This window comes from Rousettus aegyptiacus, unplaced genomic scaffold (genome assembly GCF_014176215.1).
Source record: "Rousettus aegyptiacus isolate mRouAeg1 unplaced genomic scaffold, mRouAeg1.p scaffold_m13_p_2, whole genome shotgun sequence".
Taxonomy (NCBI): Eukaryota; Metazoa; Chordata; class Mammalia; order Chiroptera; family Pteropodidae; genus Rousettus; species Rousettus aegyptiacus.
In genome coordinates this window covers 151,887,968-151,912,184 of record NW_023416295.1, presented here as the reverse complement: position 1 = coordinate 151,912,184, position 24,217 = coordinate 151,887,968, and the positions used below count along the sequence as shown (strand labels likewise).

Here is a 24,217-nt window from a genome sequence, read left to right as displayed (position 1 = left end):
CAGGTATTTCTTCAACTTCACTATTGTACTCTCAGTGATTTGTATGAGGTCTAACACATAATGGATACTCAAGTATATTTACTGAATGAATAAATTAATCCTAGACCACTTTCCAAGGAGCTAATCATTAGATAATTTGAAGAAATTATCAAAATTTTGACTTTTTTTATAAAGAAGGACCTCAAAAGAAAGCTAATTTCCAGTTTGTTAGAAATAGGATGAAAGTCTAGGGAAGTGATACGTTTTCACCAGCAAAAATAATTAATTAAGAGAATTATAATGAGATAACACATACAAAGTTCTTACACATAGCGAGTGTTAGATAAATGTTAATCTTCTCTTTCCAACTCCTCTTCTGATCGTTGCTCATAAGAAAGCTGAGGTGACTTATTTTTCCTTTTTTAGGAAATTTGCTTTATTGCAGTCACAACACTGCTTTTAAAAAACCTATAGTAGCAACAACTGGGCCAAGGAAAAAAACCTTGAAAACACCATTTCACCATTTTTTACATTCTCTAGAGTATATACAAACATACGCTCAAAGACGAACATGCACGCACACATATACATCCTTTTCTAAAATGTTGATCAACATCAGATTGCCGATTACTATGAGTATAATCTTCAAGTCAACCTGGATCACAGCACATACTTCTAGGGGTCATTCACATTTGATTCAATGTTTAAATTTTTCCAATTTTTAGTGGATGATCTAATCAAAAGTTTCTTCAAAGTAAAGATTAAATATATTTTTTCTCTCTTAAAATGTCTGCACCTTCAGGCTTTCATAGTATCTTAAATCACTGTGACAAGACTTTTAGGAACACTAAAAAAAGCTATTAGAAAGTGAGCACTATTTAATTCTAAGAACACCTGGTAGTTGATAAATATTAAATAGCCAGAAGACATTGATTAGGGCTGGAAGCGCCAACATCCCAAGAGTCACATGAGATTATTGTGTCTGTTTTTGAAAGAGCTATTTAAAAAATAATAACAGATACAAGCTGCAAATCTATCAAGTCCTATCACTTGCCAAGTCCAACACGACTCAGATTTTTTATAATTTGTTTACAGCAAATCACCAAATATCTCTGAAATGTGTCATGTTATATTGGCATGTGTATCTCTTTCTGTTTGTGCCTATATATTCTATTTACACTGCCCAGTATAAAATGATGTTTAATTTCCATTTTAAGGCTAATGTTATCAAAATATATTCTAGCCTACATTCAGCAACTCTGTAGTAGGCTAAAAACCTAGTACATTTTCTCCTCATTATCACTTCCATAAAAGTCCCTTGCCAGGATCTGGCTAGGAGGCTTATATCTGACAAAGCTTAATGAAGTGTTAATGAAGGGAAAGTGTCCCAGACCATTCTGGGCTCTGTTCAGAAGAGGTTTATGTGTACCCTGGTAAAAAGCTTTAATAGTGGCTCTTTCCCCCACCCCCCAAGAAAGGGCAGGTAAGGTAACAGGCTGTAGACTTGCATTTGCCACCTTTTGCTTAAATGGTGTTGCCTTTTGTTTACTAACACTGAGGTTTAATCCTTACCCTTATTTTAAAATTCCTCTGTATGGGCCTTTACCCATGAATTCCCCATCCTGCCCAACCTTTCTACTGTGTCTAGGTTCCTCAGCATCTAGACTCAATATATCCATAGCTTCCATTTCTTCCCCATAACTTCTTGATCTCCAGCCCTATAGAGCTCTTCATTCTACTTCAGTCTCATCAGCCAAGGTCTACAAAGATTTCTGTGGCCAAACCTTCTGCATTCTGTCCCACTCCCCTGTCCCTGACACCACAGATTGCCCATTGCCACTAAACACTCTTCAGGGTGGTATACCTGGTTCTCTTCTCTAGTCTCAGACCTGCCCCTTTCAGCTTCCCTGTCTTCGATATACCATTTAGCTTCTTGGAGTCTTAGTTTTCTTATCTGGAGAATGGGGAAGATAATTATAATTACCTTCATTTTCCAGAAAGATAATCTGGGGCTTGATTTCCTATCTTGCACAAATTGTATCAAATTAAGATGAAGTACATAAATTCACCTTAAAAAAGTCATAAAATTTTTATCTCCAACCATATATACTGCAGAGTTTCTTTCCGCTCTCTCTCCTGCTTTTCCTCTCTTTCTTCCTGGAAGCCTCCCTGCTCTTCTAGTACAAATCCCCAGTTGCACACAAATTCCCATTCATACTTGAGTACCTCTGTCCTAACTATCTCAGAGGAATGGTTCAAGATGAGAAGTGAAAGGGGTAATCTCGGCACCATTTTTGGAGAAAAGGAAAGACCTATCTGTAGCCCAAAGGTAGTTGAGAGACACCAGTTTCTGAAGCTCTCTTTGATCACTGAAGAGTCTCAACTGGATAGAATTTACTTATCAAAATCTGCTCTCCATCTGCCTGCCTTTGATTATCATAAATTCATACAGCAGGTCTTCTACCACATATAGTCCAAAAATTCATTCGATGATAGTTACTTTAATCGATATTTGACAGATTAAGTAATACACTTTTAATTATCTCAGACCACACTTAGCGCAGATACAAAAGAAATATTTTTTTTTTAATGTAATTCCCTCCCTCCCCATTCTAATTTCAATTTGCCCTGTCACTCACCTCTAGTTAGGAGAGGAGAGAGACAGCAATTCATTTTATCATATCTGCTAGACTGTGAACTACCGGACAAAACTGGTATTTCCTTGAGGTTAAAGTCCTACCAGAAACTGACCTGGTAATATGGAAAATGAGGCCAGTTCCAGGAGAGGGTTAAAGTGTGGCCTCAGGCAAGTCACTTAATCTTTCTTGGCCTCTGTGTCCTCTACCAAGAAATAAGTTTCTGAGATCCCTTCCAGGCAGAATGGTCTTTGACACAGTATATAGCCAGATAACACATTCCTCTGGACTCAGGTGTGAGGTAAGGGCTAGAATGGGGTGAGGATGAGAATAGGGTGCTCCTTCTCAGAAATTCTCTTTCCCTTCTTCCCTGGCTGTAAAGAGCTGCAACATTCTCTTTGCAACCGTCTGCATGAGAAACCTCAAAATCTGTCAGAAGGGATGACAACAGGATTTCATATTTTGCCACTGTTCCTTATTTGCTTTGTTTACTTTTAATCTACTTCTGCTGACTCCTGTACTTTTTTTTTTTTTTTTGGCTTCCCCTATTCAATTGCTCACCTCTCCTTCAATCAATGCCTTCTTTCCTCGGACACCATATCAGGAACTTCTAGTATGGATTATCTGCCTGGCTTTTGTAGCTCATTGCTGCACACTCCTTGTAATGGCCTCCCAAATCTTAGTTTATCAAATTTGCTCTTCCTCATCTAATTTATGTGCCATTTTCTCCTTTAGTGAAGTATTCTGCATGTCATAAATCCTAATCCCTTCATTTTTCGGATGAAAAATTTTAGACTAAGATAGATTAAAGGACTTGACCAGTCAAACGGCTATGGCTGGTTATAAAGCAAAGATGAGAACCAGGCTTCCTGACTCTGCAGTTCAGGCTAGGCCCTTTCTACCATCATCTCAACTACTACTAAATGAATATTTCCATTTTACTCCATGGAGTAGCTAGAGGAGAATAAAGTCTCTCCCCACCACCAGCACCAAAATTAGCAAGAGTATTCCATTTACCATACTGCCTATATGATACAAATGGTTTTTCAAATTAGTCCCATCTTTCCATCTTTCTTCCTTAATTCAGATATTGGTGACATATATCACCCATTTTATATAAACCTAGCTATGTATAATTGCTAATTGTGGCTTTTTTTTTTCAGTTCTTTGATAAATGAGATTAAATCTTCTCTAGACTCTAGCTACATCCTCATCTGAAACCAACCCTTTTCCTCACATTAAGTGGGCCTGCTTATATGCTCCTACTCCACCATCATCTAGCCCAGCAGGTGCTTTTAGAATCTATGTGAAAAAAAAGTAATTAAATCATTTCTGTAATTATTCTCTCATGCTTATAAATAATTAAGAGCTGCACACTCTCCCGGAAGCCACTAAGGGCCCAGGAATAGTGAATGACAGGGGTAAGTGGATCAGAAAATGTGCCTTGGGAAGGAAGTAAAAATTCAGTGAGAAGATGATAAAGGAGAAAAGAAGAATCTAAGAATGAGGAACAGGCTAAGAGTCACAAAAATGGAAAGAGAAGCACAAAACAGAAAGAAGACAAGCGAGGAGAGGAGGGGGAGGGAAGGGAGGGGAGGAGGGGAATTTCCAGAGGCACTGTCGAAAATAAAAGGACAATTAAGAAGAAAAACGGCGTAACATAAGAGACCTAGTAACTGAAGAGGAAGGGGAAGGCGTGCAGGCAAAGGGAGGCCGAAAGAGGCCAAACCAGCGCTGCAGTTTTGTTGTTATCCTTGTTTCACAGCTAAGGGAAACTTAGGCACAGGAAAGTTAAGTAACTAGGCTAAGGTCATGGAACTAATGAGGAAGAGAGCCAGAATCTGAGTCCAGGTCTGTCTGAGCCTGAATTCTGCCTACAAGATCGAGTTCAAACTCTTTTTAGACCTTTAAAAATATAAAACGTAAACCTACAATAATCTCGATTGATGTCCCTTATCAGCAAATTAGCACTGCTCCAGCCACAGCCTCTTAGCCACATCCCCCTGTGACCAAGGGTGTGAATACAGAAGCTGGTTGCTGGAAGTCACCTCTGCCATGAAAATGAAGAGAACGAGAAGGGTCCTACAAAGTTACGATACGTCCTTCACTGGCCTCATTAAATGCCCGTTCTAACCAGCTGAACCAACTTGCCACAGACTATAGAGCTAATGTTTGCCAGCTCTAAGAGTCAAGAGCGGACCACCTGGGAACTTTTAACTATGCCAGGTCCAAAGGTAGGCCATTGAGGGACCTCAACACTGACAGGATGAAGCATGAAGATGGCTGAGTGTGCCACATAAAGTGTAAGTCGTGTGGAAGAGTGGGTCACAGGAGACAGGGGAGAGGACAGAGAGAGAGGAGGACAGAGAAACATGAACCAGAAACGAGACGATGGGGGAGCAGAGAGAGGAGGGAAAAGAGGACAGAGAGGAGAAATCACAGAATCCGAGAAAGAGAAAGAAGGACCCAGATACAGACAGTTTAGAAGTTGAGTCTCTGGGAGTAGTAAAAGGCAGCTAAGAAGAGTTCCTAGTGCAGAAAGTAGGGTTTGAGTCCTCTCTCTAATCTGGAAAATTAAAGCAGTCTAGAGTTCACTGATCGGTCTGGGCTTCCCACTTCTATTTGATTCTCTACTACTTCCCAGAAGGAGCTCCAGAGGTCTCCCGCCTTAATAGCCATAATGCTCTCCAAGGCTCCAAAGCAGGTCCTGTGCTGTCCCCTGCCCAGCCGGGGATAACTAACACCCTGCTCAAGTGGCTGCCCTATAGTGTTTCTGTTTGCAGCAAGGTCTCCCGGTGGAGCCCAGCCACAAGCCAGGACAGACGAGGCTCCCTGCAAATGGCATGACTTGTGGGGGTCAGGAAAGTACTTTCTATTTTAAATATATATTTCCCTTATGGCCCAACGCGGTATCTGAAATTTCACTAGTACAAATTTCTTCCTCTGAGTTAAAATATAAATGCCCTTGGAAGGGGTGATGCATTTAGTTGCTTTGCTCTTATTTAAGATTCTACCAAGGACTTAGTTTGAAACAGGGGCCTGTAAGGGGAACATACTGGGGGGCTACATGGAGGACAGACCCAGGACTGAATCACATAGCGCCCCTTGGAGAAGTCTGATCAGTGACCAATGCAGGAAGTTTGGGGTCAGGCAGTCAAGAGTCAGGAAAAAAAAATACATAACATCAAAAGGAGGTAGAAGTTATTAAAAGGGGAGAGAGCAACATGGGGAAAGGGAATTTTTTAAATGATTAAACACACATTCTATTCCAATCACATACCTTTTCCCAGGGCCAACCATTGAGATTAGGACAGAAAAGGTGCTCATCGTTGCTCCTTGGAAGTCCCAGAAACACAGAAAAAGATTCTACTCAGGTCCTAATCCTAACCCCCAGCAGACATGAAACCAGCTCCAGATTATTTGCAACTCTGAGCTGTTCAGAGGCCCCTACTGTCATGACTGGGGAGCCTCTCAATTGGATCAAAGGGAGCACAAGAGTAGAATGTGCCAAAGAGGAAGAGTCCTCCCACCAGAGCACATGGAGTATTAAAGCTGTGTCTGGATTTTCCTCTCTGCTTTACAGGCTAGTTTTCATAACAATCACTGAACTGGTCTCCAAGGAGAATAGAAATGACACCAGTAACTAGTCTAGATACCTTTCATTGACCAATGAGACTTCCCCTTGGGCACAGAAACTTCAGGGACGAATGGGAGAACTTACAGAACCCCGAAGGCCACATTATGTTCCTCAGTAAAATTAGCCACCAATTTAGTCTGAGAGAGTGACAGTGATCAGAGACAAATGCATTCACCAGAAAGGTATTCCTATCCTTTAGCTTCTGATACAGGTGAGCTGGATGTCTGTGGGAAAGGGTACGGCAGACAAGCCAGATGAGAACTGGGGCTCCAGTGGCTGCCCTTTCTCTCTACCCTGCAGAGTGGCCCTTCTTGGGTCCTGATGCTCAGCCTTCACCCCTATTTGGTCTGGGAAAGCTTCCAGGGGCAACAGGAGCACAAGTAGAGCTGCTGCTCTTGCTGCCTTTGCACAACTTCAGCTATCCTGGTCTGAGCCATGAGTACTCTACCCAACACTGCCCGGTTCTGGGAACTGTGCACTCATACTTCCCGCCCAAATTCTTATGTCCCTGGGTTCCAAAACTAAGAAACAGACCTTCTTTCCTGCTTTCAGTATCCACTTCAGCTTCCAGAACCATCCATCCAGAGGAGGAGACCCTCTATGATCTCATTCAGAGGGGGCTGTAGTGAGGAGGGCTCTGGCAGGGAGTCCAGGCAAGCGGCCAGCTGGGGCCAAGGGGAAGAGAATTACTCACAGGCTCACAGATGTTAGAGATGAAAAGAACTTGCAAAAACACATCTCACTCATCCATCCCACCTTGCAATGCAGGCCCCTTTCCAAGAACATATGGCCTGTTCCCATCTGATTTCAAAGGAACTCTCATTACGAACGAATACGTACTGAGTGCGCCTTGTGTGCTCTGCGCTGCCCCATCCTGGGAGGATGGCAGGAAGGGGCCCTTTTCCTTTGGAAAGGGCTCTCACGCTGTGAGGTAAATTTGCCTCTTATGTGCATTGCCTGAACCCATAGAGACATCTGTCCCTCCACCCCGATGTGGATAACTTCACGTACTTCAATACCACTCAGGCACATAAACAGGCCTCTGATCATCTAATCACTGGGGGAACTGACAGGGAAGGTAGGCGCCGAAGGCACAGCAAAGGAGAGGTACAGCAGGAAGGGGCTAAGGAGGGGGCCAGTTGAAGCAGCCTTTGGGTACCACCTTTAGGACTGGTAAGGATTTTATTCCAAGGAAACAGCAGTTACGGCTGATTTTCTAAGACTATTCAGGAGGGGACAGTTTGCTCCTATTATAGTCATCCAGAACAGTGAGGAAAAGCTGCTCTTCCTTGTCGACTTATCATCTGCTGAGATGGAATCTTAGATTGCTGTACAGCTGATTTCACCGTTTCCTGAGACACAGTAAGCTAGGAAAAATGTCCCCCAATCCCAGAAATGTGACCGAAAAGTTTGATCTGATCCAGGACTCAAATCCTGGGGCATCTGCTTGAAAGCAGACAGGTTTGAGGTGCAAGATCTGCTCTTGGACCTCAGGAAGGAATCGGAACTCCCGTGCAGCTTCAGAACCGGGCCGCGCCAGTCTGGGAACCGGCCCAGCAGTTTTGCTCACCCCTCGGTGTCCTTTCCTCTCCAAGTTCTCTTTCCCTTTCTACTTCTTGTCTCTCAGCCCACACTCTCCCCTCCCTCCGAGCTGTTCTCTTATGCTGAATGTTTAGGTCCTAATCAAGGCCCACTGGGAGAGAGAGGAACTGCTTTGCCCATGTCCGGCTAACTGCTGTTTGGACAGCTGGGGTATTCCCTCCGGGCTAAGCTACATGTCCCACGAAGACGACATAAACGAAAGTGTTCAAGAGGAAGTGCAGCATACGGGGGGGACTCCGCGGGTGTTACTGTCCGTCAGACAACTGGTCTCATTTCCACACTGCCACTACTAGTGTGTGACTGTGGGCCAGTTACTTTCCTTTTCAATCCTCAGCTTCTTCATCCGTGAAAGAAGGAGAGTAATTCTACTGCCTAAATCCTGGGTTCCTTTGAGGGTTAAACTGGTAAAGCCCTATCTCATTAAAGTGTAGAACTAATGTGCAGTAGGCACTTACTCCTTTTAATTTATTTTTTTTTTATAGCCAAAATGTGTTTATTGGGATGGTTCCTCACTCATCTTAATTCATGGTGCTTTTAGTACTGCTTCCTTATGAAGAAGCAGCATCCTTCCGTAAGCCTTGCTTTTCCTCCCATGGGCTGACGGAGGACGGTGGAACAGTCAACACACAACACTACCGTTTGGGCGTGGCTGGAGACGGCGGTGATTTTATAGCATCCTGGGCACTTCACGCCCGTGAAGCAGGAGTTGGGGCTCTGCACCAGGCGCTTCTTCTTGTGTTTCCTCATCTCCTCTCCTAGAGTGGGGTGGAGGAGGTCCTTGGTGTGTTCTCATGAGGAGGTCGTCACCGCCAGAAAGTACTTTTCCCTTTTTTGAGGATGAAACAGAACGAAGCTGACTTCTGAAATTCCAGATCTAGCCTACTCCAGTCTCTTCTTAACCAGGAAAAATCCAGGATTCAAAACACACCCAAAAGCGCAAGTTAATCGATTCTAGCGTAAGACACTTAGCCTGCACTCCAGCTAAAAGTCAGAGACGAGAGGATCCTGGAGCCTGACATCTGATGGCTGACGGCCCCACACCCAGTCCCACGGCTTCTACCTGCCGTTTTCACATTGCCCCCTCCCTTCTGCTCTCCTTGGCTTTTTCCCTCATCTCCTTCAGCTTCTTCTCATCCTTCTCCAACTCCTCTTCGTCTTTCTTGATTGTCATTAGGCAGCCACATGGATATACTGCTCTGGGAACCATAAAAAGAAAGCCCAACAGACAGATCCTGATCCATCACAAAACTTTATAACCTAAACACTGACCATGATCTACTCGCTAGTGGTTCCCAAACCAGCCAGTATCTCAGAATCCATTGGGGGAACTTACTTTGTGAAGACAAAAATTACTGGGGCTTTACTCCAAACCTATTGAATCAGAATCCTTGGGAATGGAACAGAAGGAACTATATTTAAAACGATAATAATAATAATAAAAATTTAAAACTCCTCTGTTGATTTTAAGGTCCACTCAGTTTAAGAATCACTACTGTACACTATACAACTCAACCACAGAAACTATCAAGTTCTGTTCCCCGCTTTCTTGATATTTTTGAACGCCTTCATTCTCATCATCCCTTCAATTGATTATGTTACGCAGCTTTATTTTTCGAGAATCTGCAACATTTGCATTTATTAGTAATGAGAACAGTGGAATGGTAAAAGAATGAAAGGCAAAGAGGTTAAGAGGGAGCCGGGAGGATTATGCCAACATGAATCGCAGGAGGCAAAAGATGTAGGAATGCAGACGGAAGGCGCTGGGCATAAAGGGTCGGCAGGAGGAGTAGGAGAGAGGGGTGGGTGGCAACAGCACATAGAAAGGCAGCGAAGCCTGGTTTCCCACAAGGGCTATTATCCTCGCAATGTGACACCGAAAGGTCGAAGGCTGCTCCTCTCTACGAGTCTGGATGACATGTTGTCGAGACAACAGAATGTACCCAAGACACATGGTGGCAGGTCAGGAGGACTTGTGGGTGTGCCGGGCATCTTCACTTCGACGCAGGCTACACTGACTGGCTGAGCCATGACACCGCATCCCACTGTGAACGCCCACGCCCCTCACCTCAAAATCTTACCCTGGCCGCCCCATTCCCTCTGAACTCTTCTCAGGGCATCACCCCCACTTGGAAAGAGGGGAAATTTTAACAGGCTGCAACTATGGAGACATAAATTCAGGAACTGGCCGTGGAACTCCGACTCAAAAGGAGAGGCAGCTGTTTGGTTAGAGTAAAGCCAATCATATTGCTTCTACCTTCCTACACTGCTTTGCTAATTTGTTTGCAAGTCTGTAAACAAATTTATTAAAATAAAACAAAAAAAACTGCATAATTCATAGGTATATCAAAAGGAGTTAATGCCTGATTTAAAAGGAATTTGTATTTCAATACTACCAGAAATAATAATAGCATCTATTATTATTCAAAACCAGGTATTATTCAGAACCAAGTGGAAGAGTAATGAGTCCTTTAAAGGTTATTTCATTTGTCTCACAATAGTTCTTCAAGGTTGATGAGTATTAACCCCATCAGAAATGAGTAAAAAAAAAAAAAAAACAGTCCACACAAGTCACATAACAAGGCAAGAGGTCACCTAGCTTCTGAAAGGTGGAGCCAAGACTTGAAATGGCTCCAAGGTACATATTCCATCCACTGCACTAAATGTCACTCTCTGAGAAGATGCTAAATCAATGTACATCGCTCTCTTCTTACAACTTCTACAATGAAATTTAAAAATATCCAACATCGTGCCAAGACTCTCGGGCCCCACGTGATCTGGCCCTGGAGCCCCTTTCCACCTCACCTTCCATCACTGCCCACACTGCCCGCTCTCCAACTCTACTGATCTCCCTGCTACTCGTCAAAAACAAAAACAAACCAAACGTGCTCCCGCTTCGAGGCCTTCCCACCTGCTTTTCTCTCTGCCAAAATGCTGTTCCTCAGATCTTCACACGTCTTGATCCTTCTCATCAACCAAATCTCAAGTGCTACCTCCTCTGAGACCTTCTGTGACAACTCCACCTAAAACAGCCACAGTATCCCTTCCCGTTATTTTTATCACAGCGTTTACCACTACCTACATAATATTGTTTAATATATGTGTCTGCTTATTGTCAGTCAAGGCACCACGAGGACATGTCTCTCATATTGACTGTCTCCAGGACCTTGCACAGTTCCCGATACTCAGAAGATACGTAATAATCATTTTTCAAATATATGAATAAGTAAATGAGAAAGGATGTTGTTTGCGAAAGGAAGTTTCAAAATCTCTTGCTACTACCTTTGGAAACTTAATTGCATTGATTAATCTTAGTTGGTGATATCTTGCTGATTAGCATGTCAGATGAATTGCATATTTTATCTTTTGAAACTTTTAAGAAATGTTTATTTCTTTCTGCTTTCTCCTTTGCAAGAGGGCTAGTAAAGATTAGCACTGGCTCCCCAACTGCTTTGCAGGATCGAAATTCTGTTTTGCTACCTGAGATTGCAGTCCTACCTTGAGACGACCCTTGTGCCATGTCTGTTTGTTAGAAAGCGGACATGAGTACTGTAACCTGAGATGCGAGTGCCAAGTTGTTGATTGCTGATATCGAGCAGATGTGAAGAAGGAAAGGGTGACGGAGACAGTAGCCTAGAGAGAGATAAGGACCGTATTTGCCTGTAACCAGAGATTAATCCTACCATCCATTTTCATTTGAGTTTAAAATATTTTTCTCTTAATTGCAAATGACATCTGCTGTACTGACATAATTAATCCATCCATACATTTAATAAATATGTATTAAGGGCTTACCATGTGTCAAGGGTCTGGGGAATGCAAAAATGAAAAAGACAGTTCCTGGCCTTACAAAGTTTGTAGTCAAGCAGGACAGACGGCTAAAAATAACCTATTATGATTAATTACAGTCATGATGAAGACTATGGAAAGTATAGAATAAAAGGGAATAAAAGGAAAAGCAGCAGGGGTTCTGACCTGGGTGTGAAGAAGAGGAAAATCTGAGAACGTGGGGACTTTGGATCAAGAGAGCAGCCTCATGTGAGATGCACCATCCTGAGTATGGGAACGGATAAAGACACCAGCGATCACATTTGAACACACACACATATGCACATGCACATAGGACAAAGAAGAAACACCCACAAGGAGAAAACAGTGCAGAAAGGGAAAAACTAGGGCTAAAAGACAGACTTCACCGCCCCACAGTTCCACCAAGGCCTATGCTGTGGACCCTAAACAGAACCCTGACGCTTCGCCTTTCAGCATTGTCCCGGGCCTGGGGCGGTCTGGAAGGTGCATGGAGCTCCCAAAGAGCACGCCCATTCACCAGAGAACCAGGTGAGTTCAGATCATACTGTCGATGGCTTGTGTTTCTGTTTACATCGCCCCCCTCGCTCATTCATTTATTCCATGGAAACTTACTGAATGACTCTGGGAGACCTACACTTACTGATTCCTACTATATGCCAGGTCTTTTCCAAACACTTTTAATAACTTTACTTAATAATCTTAAGATATAGAGTCTATTTTTATCACCATTTTATAGATGAGGCCCCTAAGGCTCAGAGAGGTTAAGCAATTTGCTAAAGGTCACACTGTAAATGGTGGAGCCAGGAAACAACCTAGGCAGTGAGATTTCAGGGTTCCCCCTCTTGGCTGTGGTGTGTGTATTACCTTCCGAGGGCTGCCATAACAAATTACCCCACACTTGGTGGCTTAAAACAACAAATGTATTTTGTTACAATTCTGGAGGCCAGAAGCCTGAAATCAAAGTCAGCTGGGTCATGCTCCCTCTTCTAGGCAAGAATCTTTGTTTGCCTCTTCTAGTTTCTGGTGGCTTCCTTGGATTGTGGCTACATAACTCCAGCCTCTGTCTCTTGTTATAAGGACTTCTCCCTTATGTCTATGTCTTCTCCTATTCTATTTCTTCTAAGGACATTTGTCATTGAACTGAAGGCCTGCCTGGCTAATCCCAGGTGATCTCATGATAAAAATCCTTAACTTAATTCCATCTGCAAAGAGTGCCATCTTTTCTAAATAAGGTTACAATCACAGATTCCAGGTGTTGGGAGAGGGACATATATTTTTTGGGAGCCACCATTCAACCCACTAGAATGTGTATACAGAGAGTACGGTTTAATCACTGTTAATTGTTTAATAAAAGTTACCTTTTACTATGCACTAGATATTATGACATGTGCTGGGAATATGAAAATCAGTAAATCGTGGCTTGACCCACAATGAGCCCTCTGAACACCATGTGGGACAGAAAGGTAAACAAGACAGTTACAGTAAAAGCCTAAATAGGGCACAGGTGGACTGCAAAAAAAAAAAAAAGTGGTAAATTCTATGAAGATCAGAGTCAGAAAAGAATTCACAGAAGAAGCGCCACGACGTCTCTCAAAAAGTGAGTAGGCGTTTCTGGGTGGACAAGGAAGAGGATAGTCTAAAGAAAGAAAGCAGCACAAACAGGACAGAGATGTGCCACAGCCAGGACCATTCAGGGAGCTGTAAATAATTGAGTGTGTCTTGACCTTATTGTTCAAGGGCTGTGAGGTTATGAGAAAATCCTGGAGAGGTGGCCCTGGAACAGCTCAAAGAAGATGTCGTATCCACGCTGTGGGAAGCCAGTGCGGAGTTTCCAGTGAAAGTGTAACAATCGGGTTTGATTTTCCAAAGAATCCCAGAGGTAAGTGACCATGTGGCAGTGCAGACAAGAGGGGAGTGCCAGCACTGAGGCCGTGGCGGTGCATGGAGGCAAGGTGACGCACATAACAAGGCTTCCTTACTGTCTGTACGGCCCTCGAGAGGGGAAGGGGGGGTTAACTACTCCCTTCTTGGAACCCCCTCTTGGTTTCTGTAATGCCTCTCTTTCCTTTTCTTCTGGTTCTCATCTTATCTAATAATTCCATCTTAGCTCCTGTATTATCTCCACCTCCTCTGGCCATCACTCAAATGGTGGCGCACCCCCGGGTTCTGTCCTTGACAGACTTCCCTCCTCATTTCACTTGTTAATTCTGAGCCATCTCAGCCACACTCCTAGTTTCAACTCCTCTCTCCTTGCTAATAAGGCTCATATCTATATTTTCAGCCCAAATTATTCTCTTTATCTCCAGTCCCAAATCCAACTGCTTACTAGACATTTCCACTTACATGAGCCATCCATATTCTAAAGTCTATTCTCTCTCATTCTCATTGTCACCAAAATGTGATAAATCTAATTACTCTTGTCATCGCAATTGTTGGAATAGCACTAAAAGGGTCAATAGTGCTCGATGCTGCAGAAGGTCAAAAACAGCTTGAGAAGTCCACTGGATTTGGCATTTTGTAGAAAGTGAGAGGTGAGGAAGAGAAAACAACAATTTTAGACTATCCTTTAAGGAGCTGAACTGTGAAAAAAAGGAAAGAAGAGAAGGAGAATCTGGGTCAAGAAAAGCTTTCATGTTAGTTTATTAATCTGAGAAAGACAAGCATGTTCAATGAGGGAAAAATTGGCATTTTGAGTAAGACTATTCTTGACAGTTGAGTACTGTCACACATATTACACGACACTTAACAAGGCTGGTCTCCAGGTTCTAAGTGCCAGAAGCACACACATACACACACACAGACAGACACACACAGACACACAGACACACACAGACATACACGCACACACACACGTGCGCAAAACCAGTCATTATGACATCAAAAAAAAAAAAAATCCCCCAAAACATTTCTAAACATCTCCTGTGGATCACTAAGCCGGAGAGGAGATACCAGCAGAGAGTAATAAGCTGATAATTAAGGAGGGAAAATGAAATAACTGCTGAGCCAAGGTCTTAGCTGTGGAGGACAGGCGAGGAGACCGAGCCAACGGCACAAAAGCAGGGTTTGGTGTCCATACACCAGGAGCAATGACAGGTTGGAGAGGTTTGGGTTTTAGAATCACACTAACATTGGCTGAATTCCCAGGCTGTCGCTTACTTCCTTTGAGAGACACCTCACTAACTCCCAAGCTGATCTCAACCCTGCCCTCTTGCCACCTCCACCAGAAAGCCTCACGACATCCCCACCCAGGACTGGCCATGTGACATTATTTGGGCTCATGACATCAAGGTTAGGGAAGACTTTTCCTGATCTAATCCCCATCAGCTTGCTTTTCCTTCTTTGAATGTGGACAGAACGCCTAGAACTAGGGTAGACACCTCGCAACCATGAGAAAAATACAAGAATCCCAGAGGTCAGGCCTGACATCACTGAGTCACTGAAGCACCTCCGGCAGTCCCCATCTCCAGTGCCTTGTTCTGAGATACCAAGCACCTGTTTGTTTCAGCCACTGCAAGTGATAGATGCCTTGTCCAATTAGTACCTATTTGTTTAAGCTACTGCAAATGAGTCACTACCTAAAGGTCTTGGGTAAAATGGTTAACCTCTCTGATCTATAATTCTCATCTTGCAAAATAGAGACAGAATACAGGCCTCATAAATTCAATGAAAGAATTAAATGAAATAACATATATAAGCTCCTATAAAGTGACTAGCTCAGAGCTTGACAAAATTAAATAATCAATCAAGGTTAGTTCTCTTTTTCATTGTAACATCAAAACAACCCATGACAATATGGGTGTTCTTTTTTCCTGTACAATAGAATTATAGCAATAAAATTTTTGTCTGTAAAAAATGAAATAAAAATAGACTTTAATATTATCCTCATGCATGCTGGACCCTTTGAATCAAATATAGTTTTGATGCTATATTTTTTTATTCTACCACAGAATAAAAATATAATTTTGGATAAAATACACTCTAATTTTTTTATTCTAACACAGAATCAAAATATAATTTTAAATAAAATAAAGATCTAACATGTAAGAATGAGGCAAAAAGAATCACAGAAGTCTCAGAAGGGGGAATGAAAACATACTCTCGGTGTAGCAATCATAACCCAAGGATTTTTTCAGCAACATCACTGTAATTTATTTAAGGATTGGTTAGTGACATATAATACATTAGCTGCTTTCCTGTATCTATAACATATTGCCACTTTCTACCTAGTATCTTTAATATCTCACTCATTTAATAATTCACTTTCTTATATGTCAATACTTCCAAACCCATGAGTGACCCTGGATTCAAACACTATTTTACTCTGCTATGCTTTCTTTTTTTAATGCTCCTGACATCTTCATTTTTTTCTCTCCTGTGTATATCAGTTTATTGAAATCACTGTTATGTTTCCTCTCTGAACACTTTCGTAGGTCCCGATCATGTCACAATCAGTAATTTCACTGCCACATAGGGGTCCCACTGAGCTGCTATTTACCTACCAGGCTGAAAATGAAGGGTATTATCACCCCAAACTCTTCTCTGTTAGTTCACAGGAGAACATCAGGATCTCGTTTTCCTCAATGATTTACGTAAGGTCTGGCATATGAAAGTACAAAATAACGTATACTGACAGCCTTCTGTTTACCAAGCACTGGGTATAGTGCATCACAAGGCTCACTACAAACTAGGTGTTATTTCGTCCCCATCTTACAAATGGAAATTTTGAAGCTAAGTGTTTAAAGAGCACAACTAAGGTCACACTGGCTGGGAAGGCACAGAGCTCAAGCCCACTGGTCTCAGGGCTGCATTCTCTCCACACTGTGCCACCACCTTCCTGTAGATACTTCGTCACCTTCCTGGAGGATGTGTGAGAAGCGATGGCTCATGTGTTACTTTCTAGCACCGAGCACCTTTATTTATGTGAATGCCTAAAGCAATTTCTGAGGCCTCAGTTTTTTTAAGCATTAAAACTTCACCTGGACTTCAAGTGGCCAGTCTCTTAAAAGCAAACCCTAGCTCCAATTTTAAAAGAGAGCATATGTCGGCCAACAAGAAACACATTCTACCAAAGCAGGTGGAAAGACTAAAATTCAGAGAGACCTGAAGCCTGCATCATTGCAGAGTTTAGTTTCTAAGCAAGAACTGCCCACCCACCTTCTCCCAAAGCACAGTTTAAGGAAGTAGGGGACACAGAAGAGGAGCACCTGACCTCCAGAGAGGCATTTCTATCCTAGCTTTTTTTTGGACTTCCTCGATATGAGGACTGGGAGCTTTGGAGTGAACCAAAAATGTTTTAAATTCAGACATGCTGGATTCAGATCCTAGTCCCACTATGTGACTTTGGCCAATGTATATAAACTTTCTGTGATTTAGTTTCCCCGACAACCAAAGCAATAAGACCACTTATCTCGCAGAATTGCATAAGAATTAAAACGGTCCTTAACATCATGCCTGGCACGAAGCTGGCATACATATTGGCTTCTTTATGTTCTTGTCTTTCCCAATTCTGTGTCTTAACTCTCCTCATCCAAGAAATACTATCATACCAGAGTTTCCTCTTGAAGTAGTCTATCCCAAGAAATACCATCTGAAAAGCAACTAAAAGCGAGGTAAAAAACTAAAAGACACCAAGTTATTAGGGAAGAGGCACAGAGTAATACACGAGTAGCACAGCCAGCTTGGTTTCAAGACTGTGTTGGATATGAAAACTCACAAGAGCAACTGGAAGGCAATAGTCTATTCACAATGTCACACACTACTGCTGGCTCATCTACTCTCTCCAAAAACATTGCTATTAGGTGTGTGTGAGGTGCGAGGTGGAGAGAAGAGTAACAAGGAGAGCAAGAGAAGATGGGTCCAAAGAAGAGGAGGGGTCGTCTTCCTAGCCCCAATTAGATTCCAAAATGTGGCCACCTGTGCAGAAAATGAGAGCGCTATTCAAAGCATCAAGTCTCGGTCAAGTAAGTTAGAAAAGAGAGAATCATAGCAATAGAGTCCAGAGTCAGAATATTTTCACATGTCCTTTAATGAGGAATAAGATGTGACGCATGATGCGTGTTTTAGCTGGTAGACCTACTATAACCGAGTCATCTATTTCCAGACCCTGACCTTTTACTCAATATCCCCCTTTCTCTTCCATTCTTGCAGGATTAAAGAATGGATTATGCATCTTCTTGCCTGATTTTACTAAAACTTCCACTTCCGTTGTCTTTCCTACCTCCTGCCTAAGCCATTTTCATTGGCCCTAAAGCCAATAACAAGAGCTGTCAATAAGCCTGTCTTTCCCTATCACCGCAGCTTATTTCCCTCACCTAAAGTATATATTTGCACTGTACTTTTCCAGAATATTCCATATATTTTACTTCATTTTCTCTTCAAAATGTAGTAAAGTGGGTAGGGCAGAAAACAAAATTTAAATCTTAGAAACTGTAAGCTGAGTATCATGTAGCTTAAGTGATTTGTTTAACCAATTTCCAAAGCTCAGGACTTAAAATTCTTAGTTCAGTGCTTTTTGAGGCAGAACTGTATAAATAGGAAGCACAGGCTTCAAAATAGGTACTTCTAGGATTTCAATCCCAGTCCCATTGTTCATAAGCTGTGATATCCTGGATTAGTTACTTAACCTCTCTGAGCTAAAATCTGAAAACCCAAGGAAGATTTCAACAAGTCAGCAGAGAAATCTCCTGGGAAGAAATGGAAATATGTCTCGCTTTCATTCATTAGTTGGATTCAGATGGGCATTCTAAGTCCAGAATCTCAGGGAGAATAAAAGCAATTATAACAAGGCAAAATGAAACAGACTTTTCATATTCAGGTGGGAAACTGCCAAAAATCGCTTCATACATTTTTAAACTGTCTCTGTTACTATTCTAAACAGTCTTTTGTTACAAGTGCCTAGCAGTTCTTTCCTTGTTACAGCTCTTCTGTAACGGAACATGCCCCTTTTGGCTATGGCATGGCTGTATGGCCCATGGGCCCCGGCTCCCCCGGTGGGGGAAATCCATAGATTCCATCCATGCTTCATAGCCATCTTCATAGTAGGAGAGAGGGGATTGGTCTTCAGTTCAAAAGTGTCTCTATTATTGGCCATGATGCTATTGGATTCCCATTCTTTTCTTGTATCGTAAAATCTTTTCCCTTTCTTCAAACTGTTCCATATACCTTTGGCTTAGCCTACTGGATGCTTAGGGAAGCACCTGCTATGTATTATTTCATTTAATCTTCAACAACCCTATAATGGATATATTATTATCCCCATTATACAGGCAAGGAAACCAAGGTTTAGAGTAAGTGGTTGGTCAGTAGTCCAGATTTCCACTCCTAGAAAGTGATGCTTAAAATCCACTCTGACTCCAAATTCTGAGCTTTGAACAGTTCTTCACTACTGACTTCCATGCTTCTTTTAGTCATAGTATAAAATGCATTTCCTCAGTGGAAAAGCAGAGCACTAATTAAAGTTTGTACTGATTAATTAGCATATGCAAAAAAGTGAGCACGCTATCTGACCAGGTGCGAACCTGTATCTCACTACTTTTGTCAAAAATCTTTATAATCTGCTCTCTTTCTTCTATCACAAACTCCTTGAATTAGGAACTTTATCCCTGTAATGCAATCTTCTACAAGGACACTTAATAAGAGGATTTTATTTGAAACGAACAGTCAAACAAATTTAAACAAACAAACAAACAAACAAACCTAAGCTAAAATGGAGTGACAATTATCCATCTCCTAGAAGCAGGAAGCGAAATGGAATATTTATCATCCTTCGCATTGTGACTATACCTTGAAGACTATGCCTCAGACGTGGTGAAGCTTTATTTCTTAGATTTTCTGCATCAGTCCCTCTTTCAAATGTTTTGTCCTATTGCCCCATAGTTGATTCATAGTTGTCAAACTCCGTGTCCTCATTCTTTGTTTATAAAATGTGGTCACGGTACTTAAAAATAAACTTCCACTTTAAAAAACTGACCTTAGAATTTGAGGTGTTTTATTTTTGAAACTTGCCCCAAAAGCTTATTTCTCTGAGATCTAGGAGACTCTTTTTACTTGCCTTCATGCAAATCCTTTCAGCCTGCGAACGTTTCTCTGCACAGCTCCCTGGCATGGTGGCCCGGCTGCCCCTCTCAGTGCTGGTGGTCCCTGCTGCATCCCCCTCTGCAGCCGCCAGCTACCCATTTAGGCATCTAACCTCTTATGACTGAGCCTTCAGCTTCCCAGCTTCTATGTTACCAGGACCTCCTCTTTTCTTCTTTTTCCTCTTTCTACCTACCTTTTAGAAACTCTTCTTTACAGACCAAAAATCAGTTGGTATGATTAAGGCTATTTTAGGAAACAACCTAAACATCACTGACCACCTCCCTTTTTTGATGGAAAGAGGGGAAAAAAGACAAGACGGGATATTTGGGTGTGGTTGCAATAGGAGAAGGAGTAGGAGAACGAGATCGGAGGATCGCACTACAGTGACCTGGAAGAATCCACCTCACTGGCTTCAATCCTCCCTTTCCCCCTAGAAGTAGTAACCAACGGGCCCTCTATGCAACTGTGCTACACCTATGCGCCACGCCATTTCACGTCTTCATCCATCCTCTCCTTTCTTCAGGTTCCAGTACCGCCATTATGAATCAAGAGATGAATTACTTTTATCCAGATAACATCCACCAGAGTGCTGTATAACAGAGGAGAAAATAAGGAATAGGAAGGTATGTAAGACCTTAACCAGCCTCTTCATTTTCTTGAGAAGCAATAGAGTACATGGCCCTTGGAGCCAGCAACCAGTGTTAAAGTCCTGGCTGCCACTTTCTAGCTACATCATTTTGGATATGTTGTTTAACCTTTCCGATCCTTAGTTTTCCCATCTGTCAAATGGAGATAAATAAAACCACTTAGCTCGCTGGGTTGTTAAAGAGTATTAAAGAAAACAATGCAGGCAAAGCATTAAATAAAATGCATCCATGCAACGCACTACATATTCAGCATATGGTAAACACTCTAAAGCACTTAAGATGCATCAGTGAACAAAAGTGGCCAGTCTCTCTCCACATGGTCTGCATCTTAGTTAATATTATTATTATGCATTTGTTAGAGACACAACAGAGAAGCGATCAGCCAGTTTAACCAATAACCATTCATACTGCAGCTGGGGGCAGAGGTGCGGCGGGGCGGTGGTGGACCCAAAAGAACATATATTGCACAATAGCCCACATAAGAAAAAAAAATCACTTTCACCTGTCTTGCTCTCAAAATAAGTAAACACATTTCTGATTTAAAAATTTGACTCATCCATCTTGCTATTTTTCAGTGCCATACTGTACCCTCAAAATACCACTGCTAAAATATAATTTTCTAAGGATAATGAGGTTAACAGAAACTCTACGTGAAGCAAAAACTCAGTAGGTTTTCCCAGTCAGTCTATATTTCCATTCTGCTTAAGTTTACCCCACTTCCCTTAGTATGGGCTCCTTGTGCCAGCATTTCATTCTAACAGTTTTACCCTTTCAATATCTTTCTCATATGCTCCTAAAGTTCCCCTACTTAGTACTTTGCACTTGACCTTTTCTGGACTATTTGTAATAAAGGAAGCTCCAACACAGACACTAGTCATCTCCGCCTGCTGCCGACAGATGGCAACAGTGATCGTGCAAGGTGATTTTACTCTGTTAATCCTTGTGCTGTGGTGGTTCTCTACTGGCCAAGTAGCAGGCCTGTGGTGTCTGTGCTAGGCTCTGAGGGGTTTACAAACATTATTAACCCTACAGCACATCTTTTAATTACAAAACTAAAGGTGGTTTTGAAAGTAATGCTAAGATGTATAAGATGACAATGTAAAGGTGGAAATAATTTTTAAAACCCAAAGTGATGAAAAATAAATACTGTACTTGTAGTGAAATAATCACCCTGATAGAAATAACTGTAATGGACAATACATAGTGAGAAGTGCTGAACCTAAGCAATAAGCAAATAAGAGAAAATAACCGAATAAGTAAAAAATGTAAAAAAAAAATTTTAAAAAACCCAAACAAAAAAACCACCATAACCACAACAAAACACTTCCTGCAGTTGGAGAATAAGCATCAATGTCAGATCTGATATTAACGTCGGGTAATGTAGGAGAGACTAGGATTTATTTGAAGACTTAAAGCAGTGTTTCTCAGCCTTAACTGCACAGTAGAATCATCTGTAGAGCTTTTAAAACTCCTGAACCCCAGGCACTACCCTAGGCCAGTAATCAGAATCTCTGGCAGTGGGAGTCAGGCACCGGTAGTGTTGAAGGCTCTTCAGGGGATTCCAATGTGCAACCAGGGTTAAAAACCACTGCCTTCGAAACTAAGCATAGGGAAAGTGCAGCTGCTGATGATTGCACGGACTAAAATCTATTCAAATACACAGATCGATGTGTGACGAGTGTGGACTACCTCAGCACAAAGTACTTCTCTGCGGCATTTGTATCTTCAAGGAGAGAAATACCTGCCTCAAAGGATTTTTCTCTTTATGTTCTTGAAATTGGTATTGGTGGAGAACATGTATTATCAAGGAAGAAGAGGGCACAGGGCACACCTTATTTTAAAGTTTTGAAGGAGCTATTCATGTGCGTATTTGAAGAAAATAGATCACAGTGCTACAAACTTCAATATCTCTTAGTCGTTTCAGTGAATCCATTTACAAACAAACGAACACGCACACATCATATCAAAAGTATAGGAGCTTCTAGGTACCAGCACCTTTCCCTCACTTTTGTCTCCAAAGTGTTAGACTAATTCTTGGTCTATTCATTCTTCAGCGAATTCTGGTTACCTTCCATCTTTCATAACTAAGTTTTGCATTAAAACAAATGCATCATTTAGATCTTAATCAAACCACCCAGGTTCCTCACACTGCAGCTGCTTTTACCTTATCTGCCATTATCATCGAGGATCCCCCGTGGATGCCCAGGATAGGGGTGAGAGTCTGGGCTGAAATGAAGTCAAGGATCTGGGCGATGGCTTCCTGGTCTGTGTCATCAGCAAACACCACCCCTTGGATCTTCCGGTCAGACATGAGATCACAGATGCGGGTGATGATGCTCTTTGGGTCCGTCTCATTCATGGCTACCAGCTCTACACGGGGCACCACAGAGAGATGGTGGAAATCATCTTTCTCGTGGGCATCCTTGATGGCCACCTCGTCTGAAGTGCCCACGAGGATGACAGCAATGCCAATGCTGGGGGGGCTCTTCTGAGAACGAGCTCTGCTTCCTGACACGGCCAACACAGCCAACACCAACCAGAACTTGGGAGAACAGCACTCTGCTCTGGGCTTCATCTTCAATTCGTCGACTCCCTAAAAACACAAAGACAGAGTGATTAAATTACAATCCACATCATGTGACCTGTCTTTGAAGAGGCTAGATACTACAAGTCGAGAGCCTTATCTCCTTTCACTGATCATCAAACCCAGTTTCTATCTTCTAGCCTAGTCTCTTATCTCTTGTGTTTGCTCAGCAGAGTGAGAAGGAAAAAAAAAAAAGGAACTTTCAAAAGCATCAGAAATCCTTGAGCAAGACAATAAAAAGATGCTACTGCCATAATCATCAGCGGTAAACAGACAGAGACAAATGAGGGAAAGAGGATGCAAGTGGTCCAAACCATCATGCCAAGTGCACAAATGCGGGAGTCTCCAAGAGGGCGTCTTGCAGTTGCTGCATGATCCCTGGCACTCCTATCACAATCAAGCCTTTAACTGCTCTTGGGCCATGGGGATGGCAGCGGCCAGGCAAAGTGAGCAGCAAAATGGGCTCAGTAGAGTCTACCAACGAAACACGGTCTGGAATAGCTGGATGTAGAGAGCTACACATCAGCCCCACATTCTTGCTGCCTTTACTTCGTGTTCACCTCAAAGAGGACAACAGCCTGAAAATTCCTCAGCAACCCTTCTAGTATTTGCCTCCTAACACTAAATCAAAAGAAGCGACCAATACATAGATATTTTTTTTAAAAAAAGCAAAAATATCAGTAGATCCTTACAATAACCTAATGTAGGGGATAATAAAGATATTATTATCCCCATTTTATAGATGTGGAAGCTAAGGCTCAAAGAAGCTACAAAGTCCAAAACCATGAATCAATTATGTGAAACAAATATGAATCCAGTTCTTCTGACTTTTAGGCCATTTTGCATTCCAACACATGTACACCACACTGCCTTTCACATCATGCATTAGTACAAGGAATAGTTTTATGAATGAAAGTTTGGTGATTTGGACAAATGCTATTGATATCTGCAGTAATGTTAGAGACAGTTTTGAAATATTTTCCATGGCATCCTATTGTACTGATTTCCCTGAGATGACTGATTCCATGTTTGCATACAACATGCCACCTTTTACCTACAACACCTTTTGTTTCCTGCCTTCGTATTTGACGCATGCCCCTAAATCTTACACTGTGCACCAGACTGAGGATACAGCTCTCTTTAGGGCTTGGTAATTTCTCCTTCATGTCTCGCCATTCTCCAAGAGCTCCTCTTATTTAAACAGAACTGGTCCTGCTTAGGGTGTTTTGATTTGTTTTAAATAATAATT

The 24,217-nt window shown here is 42.1% G+C and overlaps 2 protein-coding genes across 2 annotated transcripts in view; both read right to left on the bottom strand.

Annotated features, from left to right (window-relative positions):
• The window catches only part of GRIN2B (glutamate ionotropic receptor NMDA type subunit 2B), a 409,044-nt gene that overhangs the window by 271,066 nt on the left and 113,761 nt on the right, over positions 1–24,217 (bottom strand). The window contains exon 4 of the mRNA XM_036237023.1: positions 22,549–22,977. Within this exon, the coding sequence (XP_036092916.1) occupies positions 22,549–22,959 (411 nt within the window). The 5' untranslated portion in view covers positions 22,960–22,977. The remainder of the gene's footprint in view (positions 1–22,548; positions 22,978–24,217) is intronic.
• LOC107508598 (40S ribosomal protein S27-like) lies at positions 3,137–22,542 on the bottom strand. Its single transcript, XM_036237024.1, has one exon. It carries the CDS (start codon positions 8,599–8,601, stop codon positions 8,389–8,391), a length of 213 nt encoding a protein of 70 aa, XP_036092917.1. The 5' UTR covers positions 8,602–22,542; the 3' UTR covers positions 3,137–8,388.

Bases quoted from the DNA above. Each gene is read 5' to 3' on its own strand.
- LOC107508598 (XM_036237024.1), bottom strand. From the start codon at position 8,601: ATGAGGAAACACAAGAAGAAGCGCCTGGTGCAGAGCCCCAACTCCTGC.